The sequence below is a fragment of the Monodon monoceros genome, unplaced genomic scaffold (genome assembly GCF_005190385.1).
Source record: "Monodon monoceros isolate NGI ecotype Baffin Bay Population unplaced genomic scaffold, NGI_Narwhal_1 Super_Scaffold_3, whole genome shotgun sequence".
NCBI classification, from domain to species: domain Eukaryota; kingdom Metazoa; phylum Chordata; class Mammalia; order Artiodactyla; family Monodontidae; genus Monodon; species Monodon monoceros.
This window is the reverse complement of record NW_021703780.1, coordinates 98,495,039-98,521,907: the sequence shown is the minus strand read 5'-3', so window position 1 is coordinate 98,521,907 and position 26,869 is coordinate 98,495,039. Positions and strand designations below refer to the sequence as shown.

Genomic DNA, 26,869 nt, shown 5'->3' with positions numbered 1-26,869 from the left:
AAATGCCCTTCCCCACATGGGGTTAGACTCTGGTAAACCTCCCAGCCCCCCAACAGGCCTTTGTTATGGAGAATGCTCTGAGTTTATTTTACAAAGGTAACTCTTCCCCCTTTCCCTGCCAAAGCAATTAGCTATGAAAACCAGGTGGGGTTCCAGGATGTGAAACCCCTGAGAGTGTGGGGTGTCCTTAGGCTGACTCCCAGGGGTTTCTTACTCCCATGCTAGTCCACACTCAGCCTCCAGCAATTCAGCGAGTATTCCTAGCAGCTCTGGCTCCAGTGGCTTCTGCTTCAGGTAAGCAGATCTTGGCTGCGATTCTGCATTCACCTCTCCACATTTCTAGGTGGCAGTAGGCCCTGCAAACTCACTTCTCTGATGGATCCAAAGAGTCACTGACTTTCAGTTTGCCCAGCTTTTCCTTGTGGTAAGGACAGGAGTGACAACTGCCAAACTCTTTGTATGCCTGAGCTGAAGCCAGAAGTCCTTTCTGAAGTATTTTTTAAAACCATGCTAGGCTACTGAAGAGTTTTAGTCAGAAGAGCTTTTGACCTTAAAGTTCAGAGGAGGTGCTTCCTATGGATGAAATATCCTACCCCATGTGAGAAACCTGAGTGTCCATACACGAAGCAGGCCAGGGCAGCTTGGGTTTTGGAGGCAGACAGACCTGGGCTGGAATCCCAGCGGTGTAACCCTGAGCAGGCTTAACCTCACCACACTCATTTTTTCATCTGTAAACTGGAGCTGTTGTGAGGATTAAATGAGGTACGCATACATAATACTTGGCATTCTGTCTGACCCAGAGTGAGCGCTAAATATTACCTCCTCCTGGTTTAGTCCTGGGAGGTCTCAAAGGTCCAAGTGATGGCAATATCAGAGATCCACTCAGCAGCTTCCAATCTCTTTCCCCGTCGCCCACTTCCGCTACCTTTGGGCCACAAACCTTGCTTGAGCACTCCCACTGTACCTGACCCACGTGGAACCCTCCTTGCTACATAGGGCAAGCGAGTGAGGCAGACTGGGCTTTAAATCCTCCTTCCACCACTGACTGGCTTTTTGACCCCAGCCAGGCTCATCTCTCTCAACCAGTTTCTTCATCTGTCAGCTGAACACCCGATTAACCACCTCAAAGGGTTTTGCACGACACCTGCCTAAGACAGTTCATTTAATCAACACTGCAGGAATAACTAAAGATGAGGACAGAACTTGAACCCATACTTAACCCCTGTTAAGAGCCCAGTGACCTTGATTTTGTCCGGAGGCCTTAACCACACAGGTAACACAGGAGCTGGGCTGTCTTCTGATACTCAGAAGTTATTAAGAAAGGAGGGGAGAGATGTTATCTGGTAATTCTTACTCGCAACATGTGTGCACATACTCACACACACCCCCAACCACTAACATGTTATTTTATTTTTTTAAAAAAGGTTCCAATACAAGGCCTCAGAGTAGTGCATGCAAATCAATGACCTTCAAACTGTCTGTCACTGTCAGATGACCAGCACAATCTACTACCACAGTCTGTGACCTGGTAAAGAGACCAGCTTCTCACCCTGAGTCCCATCACCTATGCCAACGTCCAACCTACCACGTGGCTCTTGATTGATTCAGGTACATTTTAGTATCTGAACAGAAGAGACACATTGAGCAGCAAGCATAATGAGTAAGCGTCCTTAGTGTATTAGACAAGGGAAAATACAGACAAGGCATAAAAGGGAAAAGCCAGCTTCATCTGATGCCTGAATCCCCAAAGTCTCTTGCATACATGTTCTGTGTCTAGGGACATCTGCCAACGCCGTATCAAGGACTTGCCCATTTTCCGATGAGATGGAGCTGTTTGCGATGAAGGACTGCAGGACGGGGGAACTATTCACACGAGGCAAAAAGCTGAAGTTGTGGTTGCAATTCATAGGTCATCTCTTCCCTGACGTTAACCCATCCCTGTAAATCCAACTTTGTGCCCGTGTGAATTCCGAGGGATAGAGAATTCTAACTCCGGTCATGTCTGTGATTATAGGAGAATATAGCCATGGAAGAATTAAATGGAAAAATATAGCCGTGGAAGAATTCAATCACATCAGAGGGTTTTAGTTTGATTTAGTATATTCAGTTAAAATTTTTCTTTTTTTTAGCTTAAAAACATGTTTCTTATATTAGTGGCTCTCAATGCTCTTAGTTACTTATACATTGCCACCTGCAATTGATTTCAGAGAAAGGGTATGTTTGGTAAACTAGTCTTAATTGAAACCACCAGCTAACTAAAGGAGATATATTCTCATTAGAAAAGTAATCATAAGGGAGACCAGCATTTAGCTTTTGGAACTACCTGCTTTTCGGCGCAGAGAGCTTCCTTCTCTTCAGTCAAAGAGAAAAGACAGACTGAGCAGGGAGGAGCATGCAGCCATCCACAAATCCCTCCAGAGTAACAGCATGAAGGGCAATGACCCTGAGGAAGAAAAAATGCCTGTACCGGGCAACATTTTATATGCCTGACGGCCAACTTCCCAAAACCATGACAATCAGCAAGGTTGGTAACTGGCTGACCTCAAACCCACTCACATTCCTTTGTGAAGAGAACCCAAACTCGAGGGGTCCTCCACACACCCTCCACCCACCCACTCCCCATTCCCACATCCCCATACAGGACCCCCTCATTCAGCCCAAAGATCCAGCAGGTGCTAAAGAAATGTGAATAGTGTCAATACAAAAACAGATTACCTTTACACCACAATGTTTTTCAGACCTTTCCAAGATCAAGAGAGGTCGTCCCAGAATGTAACAAAGTGAATTTCAACTCTCACACCATTAGCCATTGAGAGTATGACCCAGAGTTAGTTAAGGGGTATAAAGTGACTAGTGGTCAGTTACTGTTCAGTAGTTAACAAGCATAATTGCAGGAACTCTACCCAGAGCTGAGCACGCTTGGGTATCACGATGGCAGATGTCAGTTAAGGGTTATGTTCCTGTAAACCTAAGCACCAGAGCTAAATTAACAATTTCCCTTTTTGCCCTTAATTGGTGAAGAGTTCAAGTACTGCGATTCTACCAAAATGATCCTGGGCTGTGCCTCTTTCAAACATTTCAGTTTCTTTTTTTTTTTTTTTCCCAGCCACGCGGTGCACTGTGCAGGATCTTAGTTCCTTGAACAGGGATTGAACCCGTGCCGTCAGCAGTGAAAGCGCCGAGTCCTAACCACTGAACCATAGGGAATTCCCCATTTCAGTTTCTTAATACTAAACATTGGTAAAAAAATATCTCACCAGTGTCCATGGTCAGCACAAGATGAACCAAAAGGGAAGAAGGCTCATCAACTAGCCTTGGAAGTTATTTTAATTGACCTTCTGACTCAGGGGAGCTTTAACTCTTCTGACAATGTTCCACAAGAGCTTCCTGGTCACCAATTCCTAAACTATGAAAAAGTCTGAAAAAGCCCAGCTCCGAGTTATTTTGCCAAAGCTCTAGAGGAAGCTTTCTCTGGGGACAGACAATTGTCCCAGCGGTCATTCAGTTCCACAGAGCCACACTTGGATAGAGACTCTTCTCCCAAATTATACCACCTCCATCAACCAAAAAGTTACCCACTCCTGTTCTGTAAAAAGTTCATAATCAGACTCACAGTGATACCCCTGCACTGGGAGTTTAACTTCCTGAAAGAGACAAACAAGAAGTCAAAGAGGGAAACAGACCCTGGTGAAACCTCACCACCATTACCCACTCTTAAGAAGAGGTGCTGGGCTTTCCTGAGTCTTAACTACTGCCTTCATAGCAAGACCTCCCCCTTCCATTGTACAGGCAGAATGTGCCCAGTAGGGCAGTGGAAGTCCCAGGTAAAAGCAACATAATACCCTAATGGGGACAGACTTCCTCCAGAGCCGAGCAAAATTTACAGGACTCTGTCTTGTGTGTCTTGGCTAAAGGAAGGGCCCTATATAAGGCTGCCCTATAATACTGCATAATGACCAAACACTAGGCAGGAGCAAATGGCTGCAAGAGGTACACAGTAGCCATTTCTGCCCAGGGCCCAACAGAACTGCGCTTAGTTATATCTCGGCAGTGAAGTTTTAAATTCCCTTCTAAAGGGAAAAACCAATTATAAAAAAAAAACAAAACAAAACAGGAAAAACCGCAAATGCATGCTGATTCTTCCTGTTCTAGTTCCCATTTTACTATACAACTATCATGGAAAAAGCTCCAAGTGCACAGCACGAAACAGCAGATTCCTCCCCCGCTGACCTGCGTGCAGCTTAAATCTCGCCCTTCCTCCTTCTCCATCAACTCCAGCAGCCCTCCCTCCTGCTCCCCTGGCTCCTGCCAGGCCCCAGAGGCGCCCTGCCCATCACGGTCAGTCGGTGCCCCTCTTCTGTTTGGCCAGGGTGTGCTTCAGCTCCCTCAGGTTCTCCGTCAGCACCTCCACCTCGTCCAGGCGGCCGCACTGCTTGGCATCGAAGATGTACGCCTTGATGTTGTCGATCTGCTGGAGGAGGAGCTCCTCCTCTATGGGCTCCTCGTCCTCCTGCCCGCTCTCACTGTCCACCTCGAACGGGTTAGTACAGGGGGCCTCCTCGAAGGGGCTGCCAGGAACAGGAGGTCCTGAGGGTCTCTGAGGGGGATGCCCATCTTCCTCGTCAAAGGGGCTGGGGGCTGGGCTGTCTGGGCTAGTGAAGGGATTCCCTGCCACTGCCTCCTCTTCCTCCTCCTCCTCAAAAGGATTGTACTCCTTGAGGACACAGGCTGGAGGGCTGAGAGGAGGCTCTGCAGCAGGAGGGCTGGCCGTGCCCTCTGCTGCAGGGCTGGAGAGGTCTTCCTCATCAAAGGGATTTAGGGAGGGCACCTCATTGTGCTGCGACGTGGTGCTCTGGGGGAAGAATTCCTGGCCGAGGGCTGGGGGCCCAGACCACAGTCTGATGGGCTCGAGAGCCGAGCTGGGTGAAGGGGTCTTGGGTGCCACACTGCTCTGAGCTGGGGAACAGCCCAGATCCAAGGCATGAGCAAGGTGGTTGCGAGGCTCTCTGCCTGGCTCCAGCTGAAAAGGCCTGATTTCTCGGAAGTCCAGGGACCGAGTCCGCGTGTGCAGAGATGCCGCCTGGAACTGCTCCCGTTCTCGTTCCCGCTCGCGTTCCCTCAGCACCTGCAGCTGTTCCCGCTGCAGGTCCTCCTCCTCGGCCTGCCTCCGGGACAACTCAATGGCCTTCTCTGTCTGCTGCTGGTCATACTCGTCCTGCAGCTGGCGCAGGTTCTCCTGCAGCGTACGCACTTCATCCATCCGGCCCGCGGCCTTAGCCTGCCTGATAAAGGATGTGATGTTGTGGATCTGCTGGAGGAGTGGGTCCGAGTCTTCGACCTGCCCTTGACCTCCAGAGAGCGGGAGCCAGCCCTCAGCCTTTCTCAACGGGGCAGGGCCCCCGCGAAGGGACACCACCTCCCCGTTGGTCGCATGAGACACCAGGTCACTGCGCCTTTCCTCAAGCCTTCGCTGGGATTCCAGGGCAGCCTGGGGAGACACCAAAGCCAAAGAGAAGTAACACGGTCACCAGGCCAACAGCCACACCGCCAGCCACCCTCTGCGGTCCCGCTATCCCTGTGTCAGTGAGACTCCAATTCTCCACCTCAGGACTACAATATCCAACTGCTAAAATCAAATCAGGCTTTTTTATCAGAAGGGAAGGAGGGACAAACCCTGATTTTCAAAATTAAAATACCAAATAACAGTAAGTTAAGGGATAAGCTTTTCTCAATCTTAGATTCACTGGCCATGTACTTGTCTTAAATCTCTGAGGTCTATTACCACTCATCTACACTAGAACCTCACACAATCTTAAATACACATATTATTCTGTTTAATACTGCATATTCCAAAGTGTTCTAGAAAGAACTCCCTGGTGTCTGGGTCCTCTGCAGCTTGTACCAGGGGGAGGATTGCCAATCTCTATGGTATTCTGGACAGGAGAAAATCAGTAGAACCTCTGAAAGAAAAATAGGACCTGGAGAGAAAAATAATTACTCTGACCTCTGAAGATGAGAGAGGCCAGAAAAAGAACAGAAGGAGAATGCAAACTAGGGAGAGTGAGAGGTTCTGACTTAACGACAACCTCACAGGACCTCCTGGGAGCCTGAGGAAGCCTCTGCGCTCAAGGGAGCCGCAGGGAAGAAGCCAGGACGCCAGCATCCCTGAGCTTCACTCACCCGTCTCTCCAGGATCTTCTTCCTCTCCACTTCCTGCTTCCTTTTCTTTTTCAGTTCCTCAAACTGTTCTTTGGTTGGCAGTGACATCAAACCAAGCAACTTTTCCTGTAGGGGGTCACAGGCAATTTTACACTTAAAGCCTTTTAGGAGAAAAAGTGAACCTGAAGCCCTCTAGTGAGAGCCCACTTAAGCTAAGCTACCCCACTCTCGGACAATCACGTTAATGAGCAGAGCAGGGAAGGACCTAATGCTGAAATCGGACCAGAGCCAACTTCCAAATAGGCCAGCCTTTTCCTGATGAAATGATCAACACCAGACATCCCAGTTATTTGCCCTCTCAGTGGGGCCTTTTCCTGCCCTCCCTGTCTACATCCGTAAGCCTCCTTCAAAGCCCCAACCCCACGCTCTTTACATTTCTCCACAGCACTCTCTACCCTCTTAAGCTATACTTTTTAGTTGTTTCTTTTCTATTCCCCTCTCTAGAATACAAGCTTTATGAGAACAGGAATGTCTGTCTTTACTCATGGCAGGATACCCAGCACCTAGAACACTGCCTGGGACTCAGCAGGCACTCATCAAACGACTGTGGAATACAGCCACTAATCAAAAGCAGGAAGGGCCTCATTCTCTGCATTATGATGTTGGGAAACTAACCCAACAGGACGCTTAGATCCCTGTCAGGAGCACACCTGTGACTGTGTGTGACTGTGACTCTCACAAGGGCTTTCTGAGGTAGAAACAACTTAGATCCAACCACCTGCGTCTAGTGCGCCCTTGAATAATCACCTGTTTCCTCCAAACCAATGGCCCAGGAAGAGTCCTGTAGGAGCTTATCCCAAGGAGGAAATGCTATGTGCAAGTATGTCCATCAGGCAATCCTCAACAGCAAAAAATAGGAATCTATCAAATGCCCAGTGAAAGGGGAATAGTTAAAGGATAGTGTACACAGAGCACTATTCTGTAGTCATTCAAACAAGAGCTGTTTGAGGACCACATAAAAAAGTTCTTATGGGACTTCCCTGGCACTCCAGTCATTAAGACTTGGTGTTTCCACTGCGGAGGGCATGGGTTCGATCCCTGGTCGGGGAACTAGAAATCCTGCATGCCGTGTGGCGCCGCCAAAAAAAAAAAGGGGCTTATGATATAAAATTCAGCAATAAGAAGGCCTAAATTTGCAAATATGCTACTTATATAACTATAAGTTACTATAAGTAGCATATGTAACTACTTTATATAACCAGTGCAAATGGAATAAAAAAGAAAATATATCAGAATGAGGCAGGATGGTGTTAAGGACATAGGACTAAAAGGAATATTTACTTTTCTTTGACATCCAGATTTTTCTCTAGATGTGACTGACACATTTATAACCTTAGAAAGTAATAAATGTACAAACAGAAAATAAACAAGCCATTGGCCCAGTCTGCCTTCAGAGTGGTAGAAGAGCAGGGGAGGCGAGTGCGGTGTTTCTGCCAACCCAGGATGGCTTTACCTGCACAAAAAGCGTAGCTGAGTATCTGATCATCCTCTGTAGCCGTAAAGTGTTTGGATGTGGTGGAGGGTCCTGCTTCAAGTCTAAGGTTAAGATCTTCTTACTGAATTGGAACAAATACATCACTGTAACAGGCACTGCCAGCCTCAGAAACATGGGTGAAAAGTCCCGAGTCACCAGGCTTGCATGCCAGCAACATGTGTAGAGAAATGGGTTAGAGACTCCACTGAAATGTCCTTGCAGGCAAAGCCCATTTCTTACCCTTTGGCTGTACCCAAGTCCCCAAACAAGCACAGGGTGAACGACAAACACTCAGCCATCGAGGCACTGACCACTGGTGCAGGGCCAGCGTCGTGGGTGAGTGACCAGCACAGCAGAAGGGCCCTGTGCTTGGCTTCATATTCTGCTATCACTGTCTTACAATCCTTAATTTTGAACAAGGGACCTGAATTTTCATTTTGCAGCAGACCCTAAAACCACGTAGCTAGCCCTGCACGTACGGATGGACAAGGGTTCCGCATCTCTGTTGTGAGTCACAGTACTTCCTACACTGCAAAGGGCTGATGTAACCCCAACAGCCAATCCACAGTTAAAAAGCAGCGACTGGGACTCCCCTGGTGGTCCAGTGGTTAAGACTCGGCGCTTTCACTGCCATGGGCCTCAGTTCGATCCCTGGTCGGGGAACTAAGATCCCACAAGCTGCACAGCGTGGCCAAAAAAAACCAAGGCAGCAGTCAACTTGAAGAAAAGAATCTGTGTTTCCATCTGGGCTCCAGCACTTCTTCTAGCTGTGGTGCATTCTCTCACCTATAAAATGGGATGTTAATCTCCACCTCACAGGGTAACCACGGTATAATAAAGGAGCTACTTTGTGTGGAAGTAGTCAGTGACTGGCACACAGCTGGTGTCAATCAACTCCTATTCCATTAATAATAACGAACAATAGAAATCCTTAACCGAAAGTTGCTGAGATGCACTGAGTGCCACAGCTGGCAACTCCCTCAGCCTCCTCCTCACACACTCCCACTATCACCAGGACTGGGTAAGCTCAGGTCTGCTGGCCGCCCACCACTCATTAACAAAGCACCTCCTCCACTCAAGGCAGCACGTAAGACATCACCTAACAGACCTTACCTTAAAGCGTCTATTAGCTCATACACTTTCTGCACTTCCACTCGAAGGTCATTGGCATGTTCCAGACTGTAGGTTGTCTCTCCAGCACTAGGGAGAAATCACAGAGATGTCTGATCTAAATGTCATCACAATGAACGGACAGTGTGGTGTAAAAGGACTCACAGAGGGGTAGACAGTTAATTCTCTCCAAATGGCATTTCAGACTCTTGCATATATTGCAGTGCTCATTCCTTTTCAAAATATAAGTGCTAATCAACTAGAAACTGCTTTTAATTTGCAGACACCATAGGGACACGCTAGTGCCGAGGTCTTTGAGGACCAGCTCCTAAGCTCATTGCCAAAATAAATGTGACTGAATCTACTTCAGCCTACTTTCCCTGAACAATTTCAGTGCATCTAGTAAGACGGATGAAGTGGTTTACTAAATGAGTTGGTCAGACCACGTAAGAGGAGAAGGCACTTTCTTTTCTCACTCAAAGACTACCCAGGGAGCGGAGGAATGATAGGAAAGCTGACCAAGGAATCCAAGCCACGGCCCACGTGGCACTGTCAGTTGCTCCATGCTCCCGGGTCTCACGAACAATTGCTCCCTGTGTGAGAAAATCACTTGGACTCCAACTCAAGAAAGGAGGTGAGAGGGGGTAACTCTGCCCAGGGTGGAGGATGGGACATCAGGGAAGGCCAGAGGTGGCTTAACCCCAGGCTCAGAGGAACAGCAACAGTTATCATGTGGTCTTAGAATTGTTCCTTTACTAGTCTGCCATTCCCACCAGACTGTTGAACTCCAAGTGCAGTGATTATGGCTTTTCATTTTTATACCCCTAGTAAGTAGCACATGGGACAAGCTTAAACAATGTTTACTGTGAAGAGAAACATTTCAAATGATCTCCAAGCTATTAATCCAGCCTCAGCAATGGCCACTCAACTCTCTTCCTGAGGCAACAGCAATTTAAGTTAAATAAGCAGAAAGAACTGCTGTGTTTACCTGTTTTCCATCTATAAGGCAGGCCTAGCTGGAAAAATCTTGGTGTGTGCTGTAATCTGCAGATTCAATAAAGTTGTTTCATCATCTCTAACTGCACAGTTTGCAAAAAGAACATCAGATCAGAACTAAGAAGACTTGCACTTTGTCTTGATAACGCCAAGTCATGTGGAAAATAACAGGGTTGGCCCAAATCTGAAATCACTGCCCTGGTCTCAGTCACATCAACCAACTATATTCTCCTCGGAGCACCTATCATGCCTGGCATTATTATCATGTGCGTTACTTGTTCACTTGGTTACGGTCTGCACTCCCATGATAATGAAGCTGTCTCCACTGTCCACTGCTGCAGCCCCAGCACCCAGAACAGCACTTGGCACATAACTCGTGCTTGATAAGTATCCACTGAGGGAATGAGTGACAGACTGAAAGGCACTTACTTAAAGCACTTCAGAACTGGTCTTTGGAGGCATAAGGGTTAGACACCTGGAAACACGCTCAGCAACGGTAGCTCCCCCCTGGCTATGGAGGCCCATACAGTCTCTGTTGCAACTATTCAACTCTGCTGCTGTAGTGCAAAATCAGCTACAGTAATCAAACAAACAGGCATGGCTGTGTCCCAAGAACATTGTATTTATAAGGCTGAAATAAGTGTGGGCAAGAATGTGGAGAAATTCAAAGTCTCATACACTGCTGATGGGAATGTAAAATGGTGCAGTCATTTTGGAAAACTGTCTGGCAATTCCTCAAAAAGTTAAACACAGAGTTACCATATGACCCAAGAACTCCACTCCTAGGTATATACCCAAGAGAAATAAAAGTATATGTCCACAAAACACCTATACATGAATATTGATAGAAGCATTATTCCCAATAGCCAAAAGTGGAAAAACTCAAATGTTCACCAAGGGACTAATGGATAAACAAAATGTGGTCTACCCACACAGTGCCTTCATACAAAAGGAATGATGCACTGACACATGCTACAACAGGGATGAATCTTGAAAACTCTACATTACGTGAAAAAAGCCAGACACAAAAGATCATATATCTATGATTCTATTTACATGAAATATCCAAACTAGGCAAATCCATAGACAGAAAGCAGACTAGTGGTTGCCAGAGAAAGGGAGATGGAGCAGGGACTGCTAACGGGTACGGGGTTTCTTACTAGCATGTTGAAAGTGTTTCAGAATTAAGACAGTGCTGATGGGTGTACAATTTTGTGAATGTTGTACTAAATGTGATGTGATGGTTGTACCAAAACCACTGAACTTACACTTTAAAAGGGTGAATTTTATGGTGTGTGAATTAAATATTAATTTTAAAAGAAGAGATGGCACACTAGATGTGGCCCGAGGGCCAAAGTCTGCCAACCCCTGACCTAAAGGAAATGTCTGCTCTCAGCCCTGACACCTCAGTGTCACCCTGAAGTGGCATCTACCCAGGCACAAGCATGAGGCACAGTGCCCTTGCTCACCTCTGGATGCTGCACTTGGCAGTGGTGCTTATCGTCCAAGGCCCTTCCTAAACCCGCTCAATCAGAAAAGCTGGGGTCACATGACTGAACATGACTACACAGGACTGTAACATGCACCCCAAAGAAATACAGATATGACGAAGATTCTCTGCAGTCAGTGGCAGAATAAAAGCCTGGGCAGAGTTAGGAATTTCATTTTCACCTACTAAAGAATTGACCTAAAATGCCAGAAAACAGTCACCACTAAATTAGTAAAACAGAGAGGAATAGCTTACTTTAATGATGCTGCCATTCTGATGTATTCAGGAGCTTTTTGGTCAACTTTCTCCATGCAAAGCCGTAATTTCTAAGAACAAAAAAGAAGAGGTGAGTTGTGCTCTCAAGGTACAGAAAAGCCTACCCAGAGGTTATGTTGAATCAACAGATGTATTTAAAATGTGCAGTTTTATAAAATGAAAAAAGTACAGAGAGTAGTTTTTAGCTCTGTTTTGTTTTGTTTGTTGTTATCAATTTCCTGAGTTAGACCTACTCTACAAGAAAACCTTGCAGGAAGGAAAGAAAGCAAGGGTGAACTTTTTTTTTTTTTAAATAAATTTATTTATTTTTGGCTGCGTTGGGTCTTTGTTGCTGTGTGCGGGCTTTCTCTAGTTGCGGCGAGCGGGGGCTACTCTTCGTTGCGGTGCGCGGGCTTCTCATTGCAGTGGCTTCTCTTGTTGCGGAGCATGGGCTCTAGGCGCACAGGCTTCAGTAGTTGTGGGACGCGGGCTCAGCAGTTGTGGCTCGCAGGCTCTAGAACCCAGGCTCAGTAGTTGTGGAGCACGAGCTTAGTTGCTCCGCGGCATGTGGGATCTTCCCAGACCAGGGCTCGAACCCGTGTTCCCTGCACTGGCAGGCAGATTCTTAACCACTGTGCCACCAGGGAAGCCCGGATGTTTGACCGGATGTTTGTGAGAGGAGCAAGGCCTTCCAGGACACAAGTCATCTGAGTTTACCAAGGTAGAGAAAAGAAATTAGTTGCTATGTCCTTTATCTGCCAGGTGATGCCAGATACCAGCACAAGGCACTGCCAGGGCTCACTTCAAAAAAGAAGGAAGCCAAAAGCATGGCAGCTATTTACAAAAATGAGTTGTCAGATCATGGGCTCCACATACAGGATGGACAATGGCTACATCTGCAGCTCAGCAAGCGTTTAATTAACACCATTTCTAGTAGCCTGAGTATTTTCATGGTGGTTTCAGAAATACAGCCACTGTGACCTGCAGAACTGCTACCAGTGACCATTCAGTGATCATCAGACAAAAACACATCCCTCCTTGGGGCTTCCCTGGTGGCGCAGTGGTTAAAAATCCACCTGCCAATGCAGGGGACATGGGTTCGAGCCCTGGCCCAGGAAGATCCCACATGCCGCGGAGCAACTAAGCCCGTGCTCCACAACTACTTAGCCTGAGCTCAGAGCCTGCGAGCCACAACTACTGAAGCCCACGTGCCACAACTACTGAAGCCCACATGCCACAACTACTGAAGCCCATGTGCCACAACTACTGAAAACCGTGCGCCTAGAACCCGTGCTCTGCAACAAAAGAAGCCACCGCAATGAGAAGCCCACGCACCACAACGAAGAGTAACCCCTGCTAGCCGCAACTAGAGAAAGCCCACGTGCAGCAATGAAGCCCAACGCAGCCAAAAATAAATCAATAAAACCTATTTAAAAAAAAAAAAAAGGATACACCCCTCCTCTGCTCAGTTTTGCACAAACTGCTTCCGATGCCCGGGCTGGTTTCCTCCTCCCCGTTTCCTACCACCTCCCTGCCCAACCCCCACCTGGCTCATCCTTCTCATCTTGCAGGCCTCACCTGGCCATTAGGAGGCCGAGCCAGGCTCACACCCAGTCTGACTCTAAATCCCAGCTTCTGGCACCACACTCTGCTCCTTTAAAGCAGCATCTACTGAAGGCATTCCAGGGTTGCTGGTGGTAATGAGAGCTGAAGCATTTGAATGGACTTAAAAGAGGAAGCTCTAAGCCTCTGGGCAGTTTCTCAAACTCCAAGTGAGTGTGGCAGGACTCTTCCAGCCCACTCTTCACCACCAGCTCCAGCTCCTGCCCACCCACAGAACTTGTCCACACCGCATGGCAACCACCCTTCCTCCTCCTGCCCCTGGGCCACAGAAGCCCCTAACCACCCCCCCACCCCGCTGTCAAGTGGGCATGAAAGGGCAAGGGAACAAGTTTGTTGCAACATACCCAGTGACTCTGCGACTCACCCAGGGCCCTAGCTAGTGCCCTTCGGCAAAAACTAAACATGATTCAAGGGAATGACTTCCCAAAGCATTCTCCAAAATCTGCAGGCATGTATATAACCAACAGCCAGATCTCTCGAATCAGACTCAAGGCCACACATGAATCACCTCGTAGAGCTTCACGATGTCAGGGGTGTGCTCCTTCTCGTCGATCTGCTGCTCTCTCTTGAGTAGTGTGTCCTTGCAGTGTGTACAGCAGCGGATCCGGTCGTCATCCTTCTCGTCCAGGACAGAGCTCACACTGCTCACGCTGCTGATACTGGCCCGGCGGGAGCCGTGGACACTGTTGGGTGACTGGCTGGGGCTGGTATGAGTGCTCAGGGAGTCCTTGCTGGCACTGGTGAGCTTGTCTGTAAAGCACAACACAGGACAGGCAGCAGTGAGCCCACAGCCTCCAATCACCCCACCAGCCACAACAGCAGTGGAGTCCAACGGTGGGGGTGGCACGAGAGCAGGCTCTGCCCACAGGCGAGAAGTACCCACACCTCTCTGCCTTCCGGGCTCAGGCTCTGAGGTGGGATGGACGCCCAGTGCAGCTGCCAAAGAGCCAGGCAGCCTAGGACAGTCTGTCTCTGAGGCTCTGAAGCCCACCCCTAACCTGGCCTTACCACCTACTGCCCTGCTCCATCTACCCCGTGCCTGAGACACAACCCAGGCTCTCCCTGGGCTACCCTCCACGGCCTTCCCCCACGCCCAAACGCCCGACTCCTACCCCTTCCAAAGCTCAGCTCAAATGGCACATCCTCCTGGAAGCCCCCCCCCCAGCCCCGCCCCAATTCCTTGAGGCAAAAACAATCTGCCTTTCTATCAGTTTCTACTACATCGCCCCTTGTGGAGCACTTCCCACTTTTCCCTGTAGTGATAGCTCTATGTACACCCCAGAGCTGCCCTAGGAATCTGTGATTCTGAGGGGAGAAACTGTCTTATTCATAGCTGCAGCCCTATATTTTTTCCAACAGGGCCACCTGATAGCAGCTGCCCAGTAAATGTCAGTTAATTAGCTCAAAAGAAGGAAGGTGAAGAGTGTCCCCAAAACATAGCTTAAAAAGTCTCGGTAAGACAGGGAGTCGCCTCAGGGAGAAAGGGGAAGTATCAAGGTAATGCGAGCCCGCTGGACATCAGAGCTCGACAGAGGAAGCATCTACTTCTGTCCCATGTTATCCAGACATCCTGCAGCCAACGGTACACGCAGAGTCAGCAGAACTCTCCAGGGTTGCAAAATCACCCCAAAAGTCCCAGAATTAGCCAAAACCCCATGAGATCATCTTTAGCAACCTTTAACCAGCTGAGGTTCAAAGTTCTGGACCACTGGGACACTGTGTTCCACCTAACCTTTACAGCCTCATTCCCACATTCTCAAGCAGTGTTTCACACCCCCAACTACTGTACCTGCTCATCTACTAACCTTCCCCAGGCCTTTCCACATCCCACGCCTGCGCACCAGCTCTTCACTCTCCCCAGGATGCCTGCCTGCCCCACCTCTCTGCAGTCCCAGTTGTGTTTCAAGGCTGCTCTCAAACGTCACCTCCTGACCCTGAGCATCCACACTCTCACTCTTCTTCAGCCTCTGCAGCGGCCTCAGCAGCACTCAGTGGCTCTCATATTACATTACAGCCTGTTCTATATGACGGTGAGCTGTCTGTGACTCTTTGCTCAAAGGAAAGGACTAGCCCGCTGCTCATTTTAAGACCACCTCCTACAGTCTCCTCTCAAAGCCTCACCTGCCACTTCAAGCAGAGCTGACAAAGATTCCATCAACTCGGGACTTCCCTGGTGGCGCAGTGGTTAAGAATCCACCTGCCAATGCAGGAGATACGGGTTCGAGCCCTGGTCCAGGAAGATCCCCAGGCCGCGGAGCAACTAAGCCCGTGTGCCACCACTACTGAGCCTGCACTCTAGAGCCCACGAGCCACAACTACTGAGCCCACTCACCAGAACTACTGAAGCCCACACGCCTAGAGCCCATGCTCCCTAACAAGAGAAGCCACCACAATGAAAAAAGCCTGTGCACCACAACGAAGAGTAGCCCCCGCTCACCGCAATTGGAGAAAGCCCGCTAGCAGCAATGAAGGCCCAACACAGCCAAAAATAAATAAATAAATAAATTTATTTTAAAAAAAAAAAGATTCCGTCAACTCTCCCACGTGCCTGACACAACTTCTCTCATCATACTTGCCTCTTTATAAAGCACTTGTTTGTCAGTGTGTCTCCCCTGCTGGATGCTGGACTCCCTGAAGGAGTGGATGATGCTTATAGACCAGACGTGGGCAAACAACAACCTGCAAGCCAAGCCCAGCCTGTTTTTGTGTGACCCTCAAGCTACATATGGTTTCTACACTTCAAAAAAGTTGTTTAAAGCAGAAGAAGAAATGTGACAGAGACCGTATGTGGCCCACAAAGCCTGAAATATTTACTACCTGATCTTTTATGGGAAAAGTTTGCCAACCTCTGTTACAGACCATTGAATCACTGGTCCCTAACACAGGGCCTAGGCTGTAATGGGCTTCAAGGAATAAACAAGTAAATGAATGAAGATCCCATGGGCCATTAATTTTTTTAAAAAGTCCCCCAAATCACCCAGTGGTAATTAGTAAACAAGTTAGTCTCAAAAGGAGATCAGGGTCCAGGGCCCGCCTCCCCATCACCTACTTGCCAAGGGAAGGCTGATGAGCTCCATACACTTCTTGCACATAATAGACCCACAGAGGCGGCAGTGGTGGCGGCGGTTGCGGATGCTGAACTTATTCCCACAGTCTGGACAGAAGGGGACATCCTGGTCATTGACCCAAGGCACCACGGACTTTTCTATTGCTTTGGGAAGAACAAAACAAAAACCAAACAAACATAAATGTAGGCCATTTTAAAAAGGAGATCTGGTCAAGAAGAAAGATAAAGAATAGAAGGAATGTGAGCAAAGTTCTAGAGTTACCTCGGATCTTCGCAGACTCAGTATTTGTTCTGTCAAATGCAGTGAGCTGACAAGGAGAAAAAAGTGCCAGAAGGAATTAATCTGGTGGTGTATACACTTTCTACAGGCAGAAGCATCAAGTGGGAATGAGCACACCAGCATTGCTCAAGTCTTATCTGTCGTCTCCAAACCCAAAATGTCACAAAAACAACTTTGTGGGGGATAGAGTATTAGCTTTGCATCCAGAAGGTACCTCCCTTCGCATGACCCATTCCAATCTCTTTATTGTCAGTTACCTGCTTAAGCAATAACCAGGGGTAGGCAAGGGCACAGTGGGGTGGCTACTGAAAGCAATGGGAACCCCCCGATTCGCCACAGTCCTCCTGGACAATGAAAGCGGTCACATATTTCTGCCCTACGAAGTACACATAAAGAATTGAACCCGTGTGGTTGCTGCCATGCCCACCACACAACCCAGCTTATACACAACAAGCATTTCCAGGATTAAAGTAAACAGAGCGATCGTGGTATTGAAGACACACTCTTAAACCAACCGCAGGACGAGAGGTTCCCACACTGCACACTGGCCCTGGCAGGGTGCTCCTCACACGCCTGGTTACTAGCCTCTCTGTTTGCCATCACATGGTATCACACACTATGCCTCACTGCGTGATTGTCCCTGGGACACCCAAACGACGAAAGGATCTAAAAGCAGAAAGGCTGTCCAGCAGCCAAGTGGCCTTCATAGGAAGGGAAGCGGGATATGTGGCCAGTCATCAACCTGGGCCACTACCTTCAGTAAAGCCAGCCCAGGCTAGAACCATCCACCACGTCCTCAGCACAGCTCTAGGTGGGGCGCTTCCTTGCCAGCATTGGATATACACAATATACAAGACACATGCTACAGAAATGTAATTCTCCCCCCAGAAGATTTATACTTGCAGAAAAAAAGTGTTTTAAAACAAAAGATTTACCTTCTCTAACCTGATTATTAATTTATTGACTTCAACGACATAGTGGTCAATTCTGGCAGCTCGGTGTTTTTTGAAGTCGGAAAGATGGCTTCTCACAGCACCTAGGAGGGGAGGTGGTGACATAAACGACTTGTCGTTTCCCTGAGGGAGCCTCTCTACCTTGAATTTCAAACATTCTAGGGTTTTATTATATTTATCTATTTATTTATCTATCTATCTATGTATCGGCCACACCATGCAGCATGTGGGATCTTAGTTCCCCAACCAGGGATTGAACCTGGGCCCCCTACGTTGGGAGCGCAGAGTCTTAACCACTGGACTGCCAGGGAAGTCCATTAGAGTCTTACTAAAAATTAAAAAACTAGAAAAGCAAATGGAAGGAAATTTGCTAAAATGTTAACTGTGGTCACCTTGGGGCCACAAAGTATGATAGGAAAGACCTTAAGGACAGAGGTTGAACTCTGGAGCCAGCCTGTGCTCAAGTTTCAATTCTGCCACACACTGTGTGACCTTGGACAAGTTCCTTAACCTCTCTGTAACTTGGAGTACTCAGCTATAAAATGGGGAAAACAGTAGTAACTACTCCACAGGGCTGTTATCAGGACTACAGAAGTTAAAATTTATAAAATCCTTAGAATACTGCCTGGCACATGAATTTTTGTTAAATAAAAAGGCAGTAACATTATGGGCGATTTTTAAACATCTCATACTTTTCTGTACTTTTCAAAGCTGGTACAATATGGTTTTTCATCAGAATAAAAACAATCCTTCTCAAAATAGCCCCCCAAATGTAAACGCTAATAGATGCCCTTGGAGGGGGCTAGTTAAACTGGTAACTTCTCAGTCCAGCAGCCAAGACCCAGGACAAACCTCCTCACACAAATGGAACCAAGTAGCCTGTTGTCTCAGTGCATCTGAAATATAACCTGCTCAATCTCACCTCTTCTGAAAGCCGGCCCTGCCCCCTCAACCCTCCCAGCACTCATTTCATTTCTTCCACCCAATGATGGCCTATTCATTTAGGTACTTTACCACAGGGGTCCTCAACCCATGCCATACAGCAGGAGGTGAGTGGAAGGCAAGAGAGCGAGCAAAGCTTCATCTGCAGCTCCCCATCGCTCCCCATCGCTCACATTACCACCTGAACCATCCACCCTCCACCATCGTCCATGGAAAAACTGTCTTCCTTGAAACTGGTCCCTGGTGCCAAAAGGGCTGGGGACCGCTGCTTTACCATGTCTAGATCTTTATGCTACACTCTTAAGCATCCACGCTTTTCTTCTTCCCTAATCAACTTTAACACCTAATTAAATTTTAGTTTCGAATTTTTAGGAGTGACAATACACATTAACTTTTAAAATTTGCCATTCACGTGACCTTTTGTAATTTGTGACTTCCTTCAGTTGCTGAAACAGGCAAGTTAATCAGTAAATCACCTTGATAATTTAACACTGGCAATCATGAAATAAGCTATCAAAAAGCTAATAATTCATACGCTTGAAAAGTCTCCTTCATGTTTGTCTTTCATATGTAACTAATAAATATATGCGTATAATCTTATTTTTAAGCCATTTTTCTCCTGCCATAATGAAAATAAAATGTTTCCACTCTCCAACATGGTAGCCCCTAGCCACACATGGAGACTGAGCTCTTAAAATGTGGCTACTGTGTGGTTGTGGAACTGACTTTTAATTTTATTTAACTTTAATTTATTTAAATTTAAATAGCCACATACAGTTAGTAGCTATCATATTGGATAGTGTAATTCTAGGACTTTCCTCTTCCAAAAAGACACATTCTGGGATTCCCAGTGGTTAAGAATCGGCCTGCCAAGGCAGGGGACACGGGTTTGATCCCTGGTCTGGGAAGATCCCACAGTCTGCAGAGCAACTAAGCCCGTGCGCCACAACTACTGAGGCTGCGCTCTAGGGCCCGCGAGCCACAGCTACTGAGCCCGCACGCCTAGAACCCGTGCTCCGCAACAAGAGAAGCCACCGCAATGAGAAGCCCGTGCACCACAGGAAGAGTAGCCCTGCTCGCTGTGACTAGAGAAAGCCTGTGCGCGGCAATGAAGACCCAACACAGCCAAAAATAAAAGTAAATAAAATAAATAAATTTATTTAAAAAATAAAATAAAAGACACATCCTGCAGCAGCACTATTTGGTAGATGACCCCAGGGTAAATATCACTTCCCTTCTTAGAGCCTGTGTTCTCATCTATAAATGGAATGAGCATCACTACCCTTTCTACCTCACAAGGCTTTTGTGAAAGGTGAACAAGATAATGAGTATCAAAGTATAATAAAGTACTATGGGACTTCCCTGGCAGTCCAATGGTTAAGACTCCACACTTCCAATGCAGGGGGCATGGGTTCGATCCCTGGTTGGGGAACTAAGATCCCACGTGCCATGCAGAGCGGCCCCAAAACAAAACAAAGTATAATAAACTACTATGAAAGAATCATTATTTACCCATCACATGGATGGAAAATACTATATTAATGATCACTATCATTCAACAGTTAAAGGACATGTAAGATTAGCTAGTTCAACTCCATGTGGCATGATCTTTTTGGTAAAAGCTTTACTGAGTTATCATTCAAATACATACAATTCACCATTTAAAGCATACAAATTCCATGGTTTTTAGGATATTGACAGGGTTGTGCAACCATCACCAAGATAAATTTTAGAACATTTTCATCACCCCGAAAAGATGGTAATTTTGAAAGTAAGCAGATGATAACACAATTACATGCTTCAGAAAGTTAAGTTGCATGAACCAGTGCTTCTCAGTAGGGAGGTAATCAATGTCCACACCAGAAGAGACAGCCCAGTCAACGGACTGCACCTGGGCTGATGTCAAAGACCTGGGTTCCTACCCCAGTTCTGCAGTTTCCTAGCTGTCTGACCCTGGGAGGTCCCCATGGAGTTCAGTAAGGATTAAATGGGAGTCCACAAGTAAAGCATTTAATGCAGTGCCTAACACAAAGCAGAGGCCCAGCTCATTCTTGTCCATTTTCTCCCCCCACTAGAACACAAGGTTCAGAAGCTTACAACCATTCTGATTTACTGGTGCCTCTTCAGCCAACTCTTAAAACATATAGATGTTCAATAAACATTTGCTGAATGAATGAATGAATGAACGAATGAAAAGAATTTCTTACCAAGCTCCTGGGGTTCCCACATGTAAGGATCAACCCCTCCATAGCTGAAAGACTCATATCCTTGGGTCCCTGATTCAGCTCGGTCATCTCCTTCTCGTTTCAACAGCCTGTTCTTTGCTTTCCTAGCCTTCTGGACAAGACCTTGAAAAATGGAACAAACACCATATGAATCCACGAAGATAACCCAGTAGAGAGTCAAGGTCCTATAGGAAAATCACTTAGATTTCACCTATCAACAGGGTCCCAATGCATTTCATGACTTCTCCTGTATCAGGGTTCTTTCATTTTCTGAGGACATAAGTAGTATGGGGGAAGGAGGAAAACTTCTAGAATCACTGTCACAATCCCATTTACTGGTCCAATTCTATCCTCCAGCCCATATACATCACAGGGATCTTGTTGCTTAAATCAATTATAAAGTTGAGACACTCAACTGCAGGCTGAGGAACATCAGCAAACCGTACCAGTAAGTTGGTTCTGAACTAGAGATTCTTAAATTCAAAGATCTGTACTTTAGATATGTAGTACGGAAGGGAACTCTTGGGTCTGGGGTCCCATAAGAAAGCTGCAGACTGTGATTTCAGCAGTATTATTATGATTAACTCTAGTCTAGAATCCTAGGGCCATAAAAGATAAAAGACACTACTTCAGGCAAAATTAAAGAAATTCAAGGACTGTAACAGCTCGGGGCCAAGGAAGTACACAAGAGGAACTATGTGCTTCTATGAGGACAAAAACGCCAAGTCAAGAGCTCGAAAGGTAAAGAGAGAGAGCTAAATAGCAGGAATATGAGGACATTATGTTTTTATTTATTTATTTGTTATTTGGCTGCAGTGGGTCTTCGTTGCTGTGCTCGGGCTTCCTCTAGTTGCGGCGAGCTAGGGCTACTCTTCATTGCGGTGCGCGGGCTTCTCATTGTGGTGGCTTCTCTTGTTGCGGAGCACCGACTCTAGGCACGTAGGCTCAGTAGTTGTGGCACGCAGGCTCAGTAGTTGTGGCACGCAGGCTCAGTAGTTGTGGCTTGCAGGCTCTAGGGCTCAGGCTCAGTAATTGTGGCACTCGGGCTTAGTTGCTCCACCGCATGTGGGATCTTCCCGGACCAGGGCTCGAACCCGTGTCCCCTGCATTGGCAGGTGGATTCTTAAACACTGTGCCACCAGGGGAGTCCCGAGGACATTATGGATAGTACAGTCTATCCCCCGGTAAGTCATTCCCTAGCCTTGGGTCTTGCCTCCCAAATTCCAGCAAGACAAATGGAATCAGAATCTTAATGAACACCAGAGTGTCTCCCAGATTTCAAGCTTCCTAAAAAAGAGGCTGATTAAGAGGAACAGAGAAAATGAGGAAAGTTAAATTCAACTGACAGCCCTTGTGTCCTGAAAAGGCTTTGTTAAAAAAAATGCATCTCAGATAAGGCAAATGTCCTAGACACAAAATGGACTAGACACTGAATCCTTCCTGAAAGGTTTGGATGGCTTTTTTATAGCAGAAGGTAGCTATAAATAAGCCTAGTGAAGGCACCAGGAAGACAATGGGCTATATACATAAATAGTTTCCCTCTGATGTGAGATACTGTGAGTTAGGAGAGAAAGTAGCCCATAACCTGCCCTTGTCAGGGATGGTGAGGCTAGTTTTAAGAGATTATGCTAGAGTTAGAACCAAAGCTTGAGCCAACCAAAGAAGGTCCTTCTTGCAGCCTTCCATTGTAACGGACACTAAACAGAGAATTAGAAATGGCCTTCCTAATAAAAGCAGGCTTTAGTGCTTGCAGCCCGGCCCCTTAGCTAACATCTTTGAGAGTTATTTCCAGTCCCAGGTTTTCCAAGAGCCCAAAACAAGCCAAGTAAAGGAAGCAGAGGTAGGAGGAAAGAACTCCACCTGAAGAGGTAGTTTCCAGTATCTGATCGGCCCAAAGCATTTCTTCAACTCAGTACCAAGTTTCTCCTTTTCATTAGTGAAAAGAAAAGCCCAAGTCTTGACTTCCTGACTTTGTGATTATGAGCTGCATGAAAGAAAAGGGGACTAAAATCTAGGTGTCTTATTCATTTTGCCTGTCTTCCCCTCACAGCCAAAGGAGCAGGAAATTCACTGTCTCTCAAAGGAGGCAGAAACAGAAAAGCAGAGAGAAACAGACACTGACAGAAAAGAGAAACTAAATTTGATAACTCCCGGTCTCTCTCCAGCTAGTACTCAGGATCAACCCTCACTTCAATTCAGTCAGCAGCAGAAGGTCCTATATCTATTATTCCCTCGATAATCTTACACATTTTTCCCCTAATACAAGGGCAGTCATCACAGGAACGTGAGGACATTCTCTAATCTCTCCACCCACCGGCATCAAGGTTTTAGTGATATCACAGTATATGACTCAGTTGAGCTGGCACTAAGACTAGATGCTCACTGAAAATCATGGAGGCCCTTCAGTTATCCAAAGGACCCTTAGACAATCAGTTCCTTCGTTTGCTAGTTTTCCAGCTGCAGTGCATACTGTGACTGGAATACAGGGCCTCACCTCATCAGTGATGCCACGCGCAAAGAGGAGCATTAGGCCTAGAGGTGATGGAAGACATGGGGTCAAGGCCTACCTCCGTCAATTCCTATCTGACCTTGGATAAGTCACTCCACATCTCTGAGCCTCACTTCTTCTCTATAAAATGAGACCAACACCTTCCTGCAGGGTTGTTGGGAGAGTCAAATGAAATAACAATGTATGTGAAAGTACATTTCTCTTTTTTTTTTCTTTTGGGTCTCCTCAGAGTTATGACTCTGCTCCAGCCTCTATAGCCAGAAGCCACCTAGTCCATTGCAGCCTTCAGGATTTTGAAAATGTTTGACTTTGTCATATTTTTGACAGAAGTTATAAATGTTAATACTTTCAACAACTCTTTTTTTCTGAACTGAAAAGTGAGACATGGAGTGAGACTTTGATTACAAGGGGCATGTGACTCACACGTGTGGAGACCAGAGTCCGCTTAGGAATACATAGATCATTCCTTTCTCTCCCACCCAACAAAGAATTGTGAATACAGCAATAGACCTTTTTAATCTCATTGCCTTCAGAAATGTGGCCAGCTATTAACTGAATCACTAGGAAAGTGAATTCCAGAGCACCAGCATCATACTTAGGGGTTAGAATCTAAAGTTCAGGAAATGAATAATCCGTATAGCAAAAATTTGAAAAATTCTTTCTGCAAACCTCCAGGACCTGAGGGTCCTTGGAAGCTCAAAAACCAAGTTTTAACTTTTTGGGTTTAACTCCTTATATTTCAACCATAATCTTCCTTTTCCTGTGCTGCAGAGGACAAGGTCTAGCTGAAGAAGTAAGGATGGCAGGAAGGCCTGAATTTGTGACAGGTAAATGGGTGTACAATGTGCCTCCACTTACAGAGCAAAGGAAAGGAATTCCACCCCAAACCCTCTTAGGCTGGCAGTTAGGTAATTCAAACATCCTAGCAAGAGGCAGCAGAGGACAGTAATTACACTTACTAGGTTCAAAGCCGGGCTCTACCTCACTTTGCAGCTTCAGGCAAGTTATCCCTGTGTCTAATCTCTCTGTGTCTGGTATCCTCATCAGTAAGATGGGCTCATAGTCAAATAGTTATCGTGAGAATTAAATGAAGTTAATACACTGGAAGATTTTGAATAATGCCTGGCACATGGAAAGCACTAGAAATATGTTCTCTATTATTATTATTAATTTCGTATTGTTTATCATATTACGGTGGCAACACGGTAGCTGATGAAAACCATCCCACGAGTTAAAGCTCCCAGTGACAGAATGAGATAAGCAGAAAGTCCCTGTCTCTTACTTTTAATTTGCCCTTTGACATCACGGTCTTCCCCAGAGTGCTCTTCCTCATAATGTGACTGCAGCTGATAGAAAGACTGCAGGTCCTTCAGGCACAAAGGGCAGAGGAAGCCCTCCCTCACTTCCCCTGGGTCATCCAGAGAAGCCATGGCAGTGTCACTCTCAACCCCCGCAAGGCAGGGTCCTCATGCCAAGAGTCAGCTTGATTCCTCCACAAAAGACAAGGGATCCACAGCATTAGCTTAACCAAGCAGCACACAGGTGATGGGGAAGTGGCATCACGGCCCTGGATGAGGTATCCTCTCTGGAGTAGGAGTCCTAAGAAAGAAGAAGCGGGGGGAAACCAATTCAGGCAAATTAGCAGCAATTGAGAATTTTCCTTGTCCTTTTCACAGTTCAGGAAGGGTACTTAACATTTTTCAGAGCAAGTTTCAGAACACAAACTGCTTTCTCGAATCCTTAGACCAAAACACAAAACTTTCTAAGATATGAGAACATCACTGGACAATGGCAACTCAGTGAAAGGGAAAGCACAGATTCTTGAAGATAAGAAAGGAAAATACAACTTCAACAGTAAACACAATACCAAGGCAATTCACTAACATTCATTCCAATGATCCAGCTTCATAATCTGTATTCCACTTTAGCCGCTGGGGAAATGTCTGAAATAGTTATCAACAAGCACAAATTTTAATTTGACTCTCTTTACCTTGACCATTTATTCAACTACATATATGGAGCTCTTGCACCTCTGTCAAAAAGGCACTGATATAAAAGGGATAGCACCTGCGCTAAAAATCAAACCAAACCAAATCAAACAAAATTCCAGCTTCAGTCTAAGGAGGAACATTAGAAACCTAGTGACCAAAAAGAAAAATCTATTCTGTGTCTTACGTTTGTAGGGTACTTTTTCTCCAATAAACTTACTAGACTTTATAAACCAGCAAGCCTAACGTTCTCACTGCTTCAAAAATAAAAGAAGCTGATGCTTATACAATTCAGGGCTTAATAAGTTACATTTTCAGTTTTATCAGGCCAGGGCAAAGTCACTTCCAATGTCACCTCAGAAAGATGCACAGATATAGGGAAATGCAGACAAAACCAATCCATAAAAGCAGAGAAATTTCTCCCCAAGAACCTGAGGCCACAAACCACAGTACAGAGTGAGGGGGAATGTATGACCGTCGTCTTTGAGCTGTGGATGGACCTGCTAACAGGACCACGGAGGAGGAACTGCCTAAGCCCTCAAAGCTGAAGAGTGGCAGTGACCCAGGAAATAAACAAATGAAACACGAGGTCCCTGTTTTCTTCCTCTAGCTAAAAAGCCCAATGGTTATATACATTCAGATCTCAGCCCCTTTTCCAGACGGTCACTGAAAAAGCAGCTCTCGGCGCCTCCCAGCCAGGGGTTCACCCGAGCCCCCTTCCTTCCCACGCACTCACGCTACCAACACACACTCCCCATATCTCAAGACACCCTCACTTCCTCGAGAATTTCTTGCTTGACGCATTCTCCCATCGGGCAGCCCTGCACCTCTCCTCATAGCATTTATCTCAATTTGTAATCACAGGTACACAAAGCGACTTAATCCAACAGCCTGTAAGCTGTTTGAGCGCAGAAGCCACGTCCTCGTTCCCAACACCACACTCCCGGGTCGGTGCCCGGCACAAGGCACCGAGAATCTCAACAACGCTCCAAGGGTGAATAAATGAATGAACGGACGAGCCCTACAATCATATAACCAAATACCCACCACAAACCACCAAGCCAGGCCCCACGTCCACAACATATGCGAGACCCTCACACTCTAAATCACGTCCAAAATCCAAATAAAACCCACATCTCCTGCAACTCCACGTCCAGCGTGAGCGCTGCCGGCCACACGCCTCAGCCACCACACATCCCCCGGCCGCCCGACCACCCTCCACGTAACTCAACGTGACGTGCACGCGCCGCATCACCGCACCCACAGTGCGGTGGGTGAAAAGGCTCATCCCCACAAAGCACACACAACAACTTCACATAGGCACCACACAAACCTCGAAGCCAAACGCCTAAACCTCCACAGAAGACCCAGAAAACGCGCCTGGGAGACAGCCCCCCGCCGCCCCAGCCGCGTAACGCTACAGAGCTCACACAACCCCAAGCAACCACGGAGTAAAAACACCCCGGGCACACGAGCGAGACGCGCGGCCCGAGAGCCCCAGCGCCCACCACGCACGTCACACCCACCACACACGGATCCCACGCCCGCACGGCCCGCCCGCCCGGTTTCTGATAAGAGCCCCGCAGGCACGCCCAGCCCCGTGTACCTTTCCAGGTCCCACAGCCGCGAAGGCCTGTCCAGTTCTCCGACCCGAGCTCGGAGCCTCCACCACCCCTCAAGCGGTCGAGGCCACCATCTCCATCGACTGCTCGGCGCTCGACAGCCGCGCCTGCGTCGAC

The 26,869-nt window shown here is 47.0% G+C and overlaps 1 protein-coding gene across 2 annotated transcripts; it reads right to left on the bottom strand.

Moving 5' to 3' along the window:
• Positions 1-1,392: 1,392 nt before the first annotated feature.
• On the bottom strand, positions 1,393-26,869 carry RBSN (rabenosyn, RAB effector). Of its 2 annotated transcripts, XR_003796788.1 has the most exons (13): positions 26,737-26,869; positions 24,425-24,741; positions 20,616-20,756; positions 17,449-17,549; positions 16,496-16,541; positions 16,216-16,377; positions 13,675-13,916; positions 11,544-11,614; positions 8,807-8,893; positions 7,673-7,775; positions 6,181-6,285; positions 2,324-5,488; positions 1,393-2,002 (listed from the first exon to the last, which is right to left on the bottom strand). XR_003796788.1 is itself a non-coding variant. In XM_029243776.1 (12 exons), exons 2-12 carry the CDS (start codon positions 24,570-24,572, stop codon positions 4,340-4,342), a joined length of 2,355 nt encoding a protein of 784 aa, XP_029099609.1. In that variant the 5' UTR covers positions 24,573-24,741; positions 26,737-26,869; the 3' UTR covers positions 1,393-4,339. The 2 variants fall into 2 exon arrangements, 1 of the variants encoding a protein (XP_029099609.1); XM_029243776.1 differs by having other exon boundaries at positions 1,393-5,488.

What these genes read in the sequence shown, in the direction of transcription:
- RBSN (XM_029243776.1), bottom strand. Translation starts at nt 24,572, where the DNA reads ATGGCTTCTCTGGATGACCCAGGGGAAGTGAGGGAGGGCTTCCTCTGC. An exon ending in GTGGGAACCCCAGGAGCTTG is followed by an intron (nt 17,550 to 20,615) that starts GTAAGAAATTCT and finishes CTCCCCTCCTAG; the next exon opens with GTGCTGTGAGAAGCCATCTT. An exon ending in AGAATGGCAGCATCATTAAA is followed by an intron (nt 8,894 to 11,543) that starts GTAAGCTATTCC and finishes ATTTCTCCCTAG; the next exon opens with TGCTGGAGAGACAACCTACA.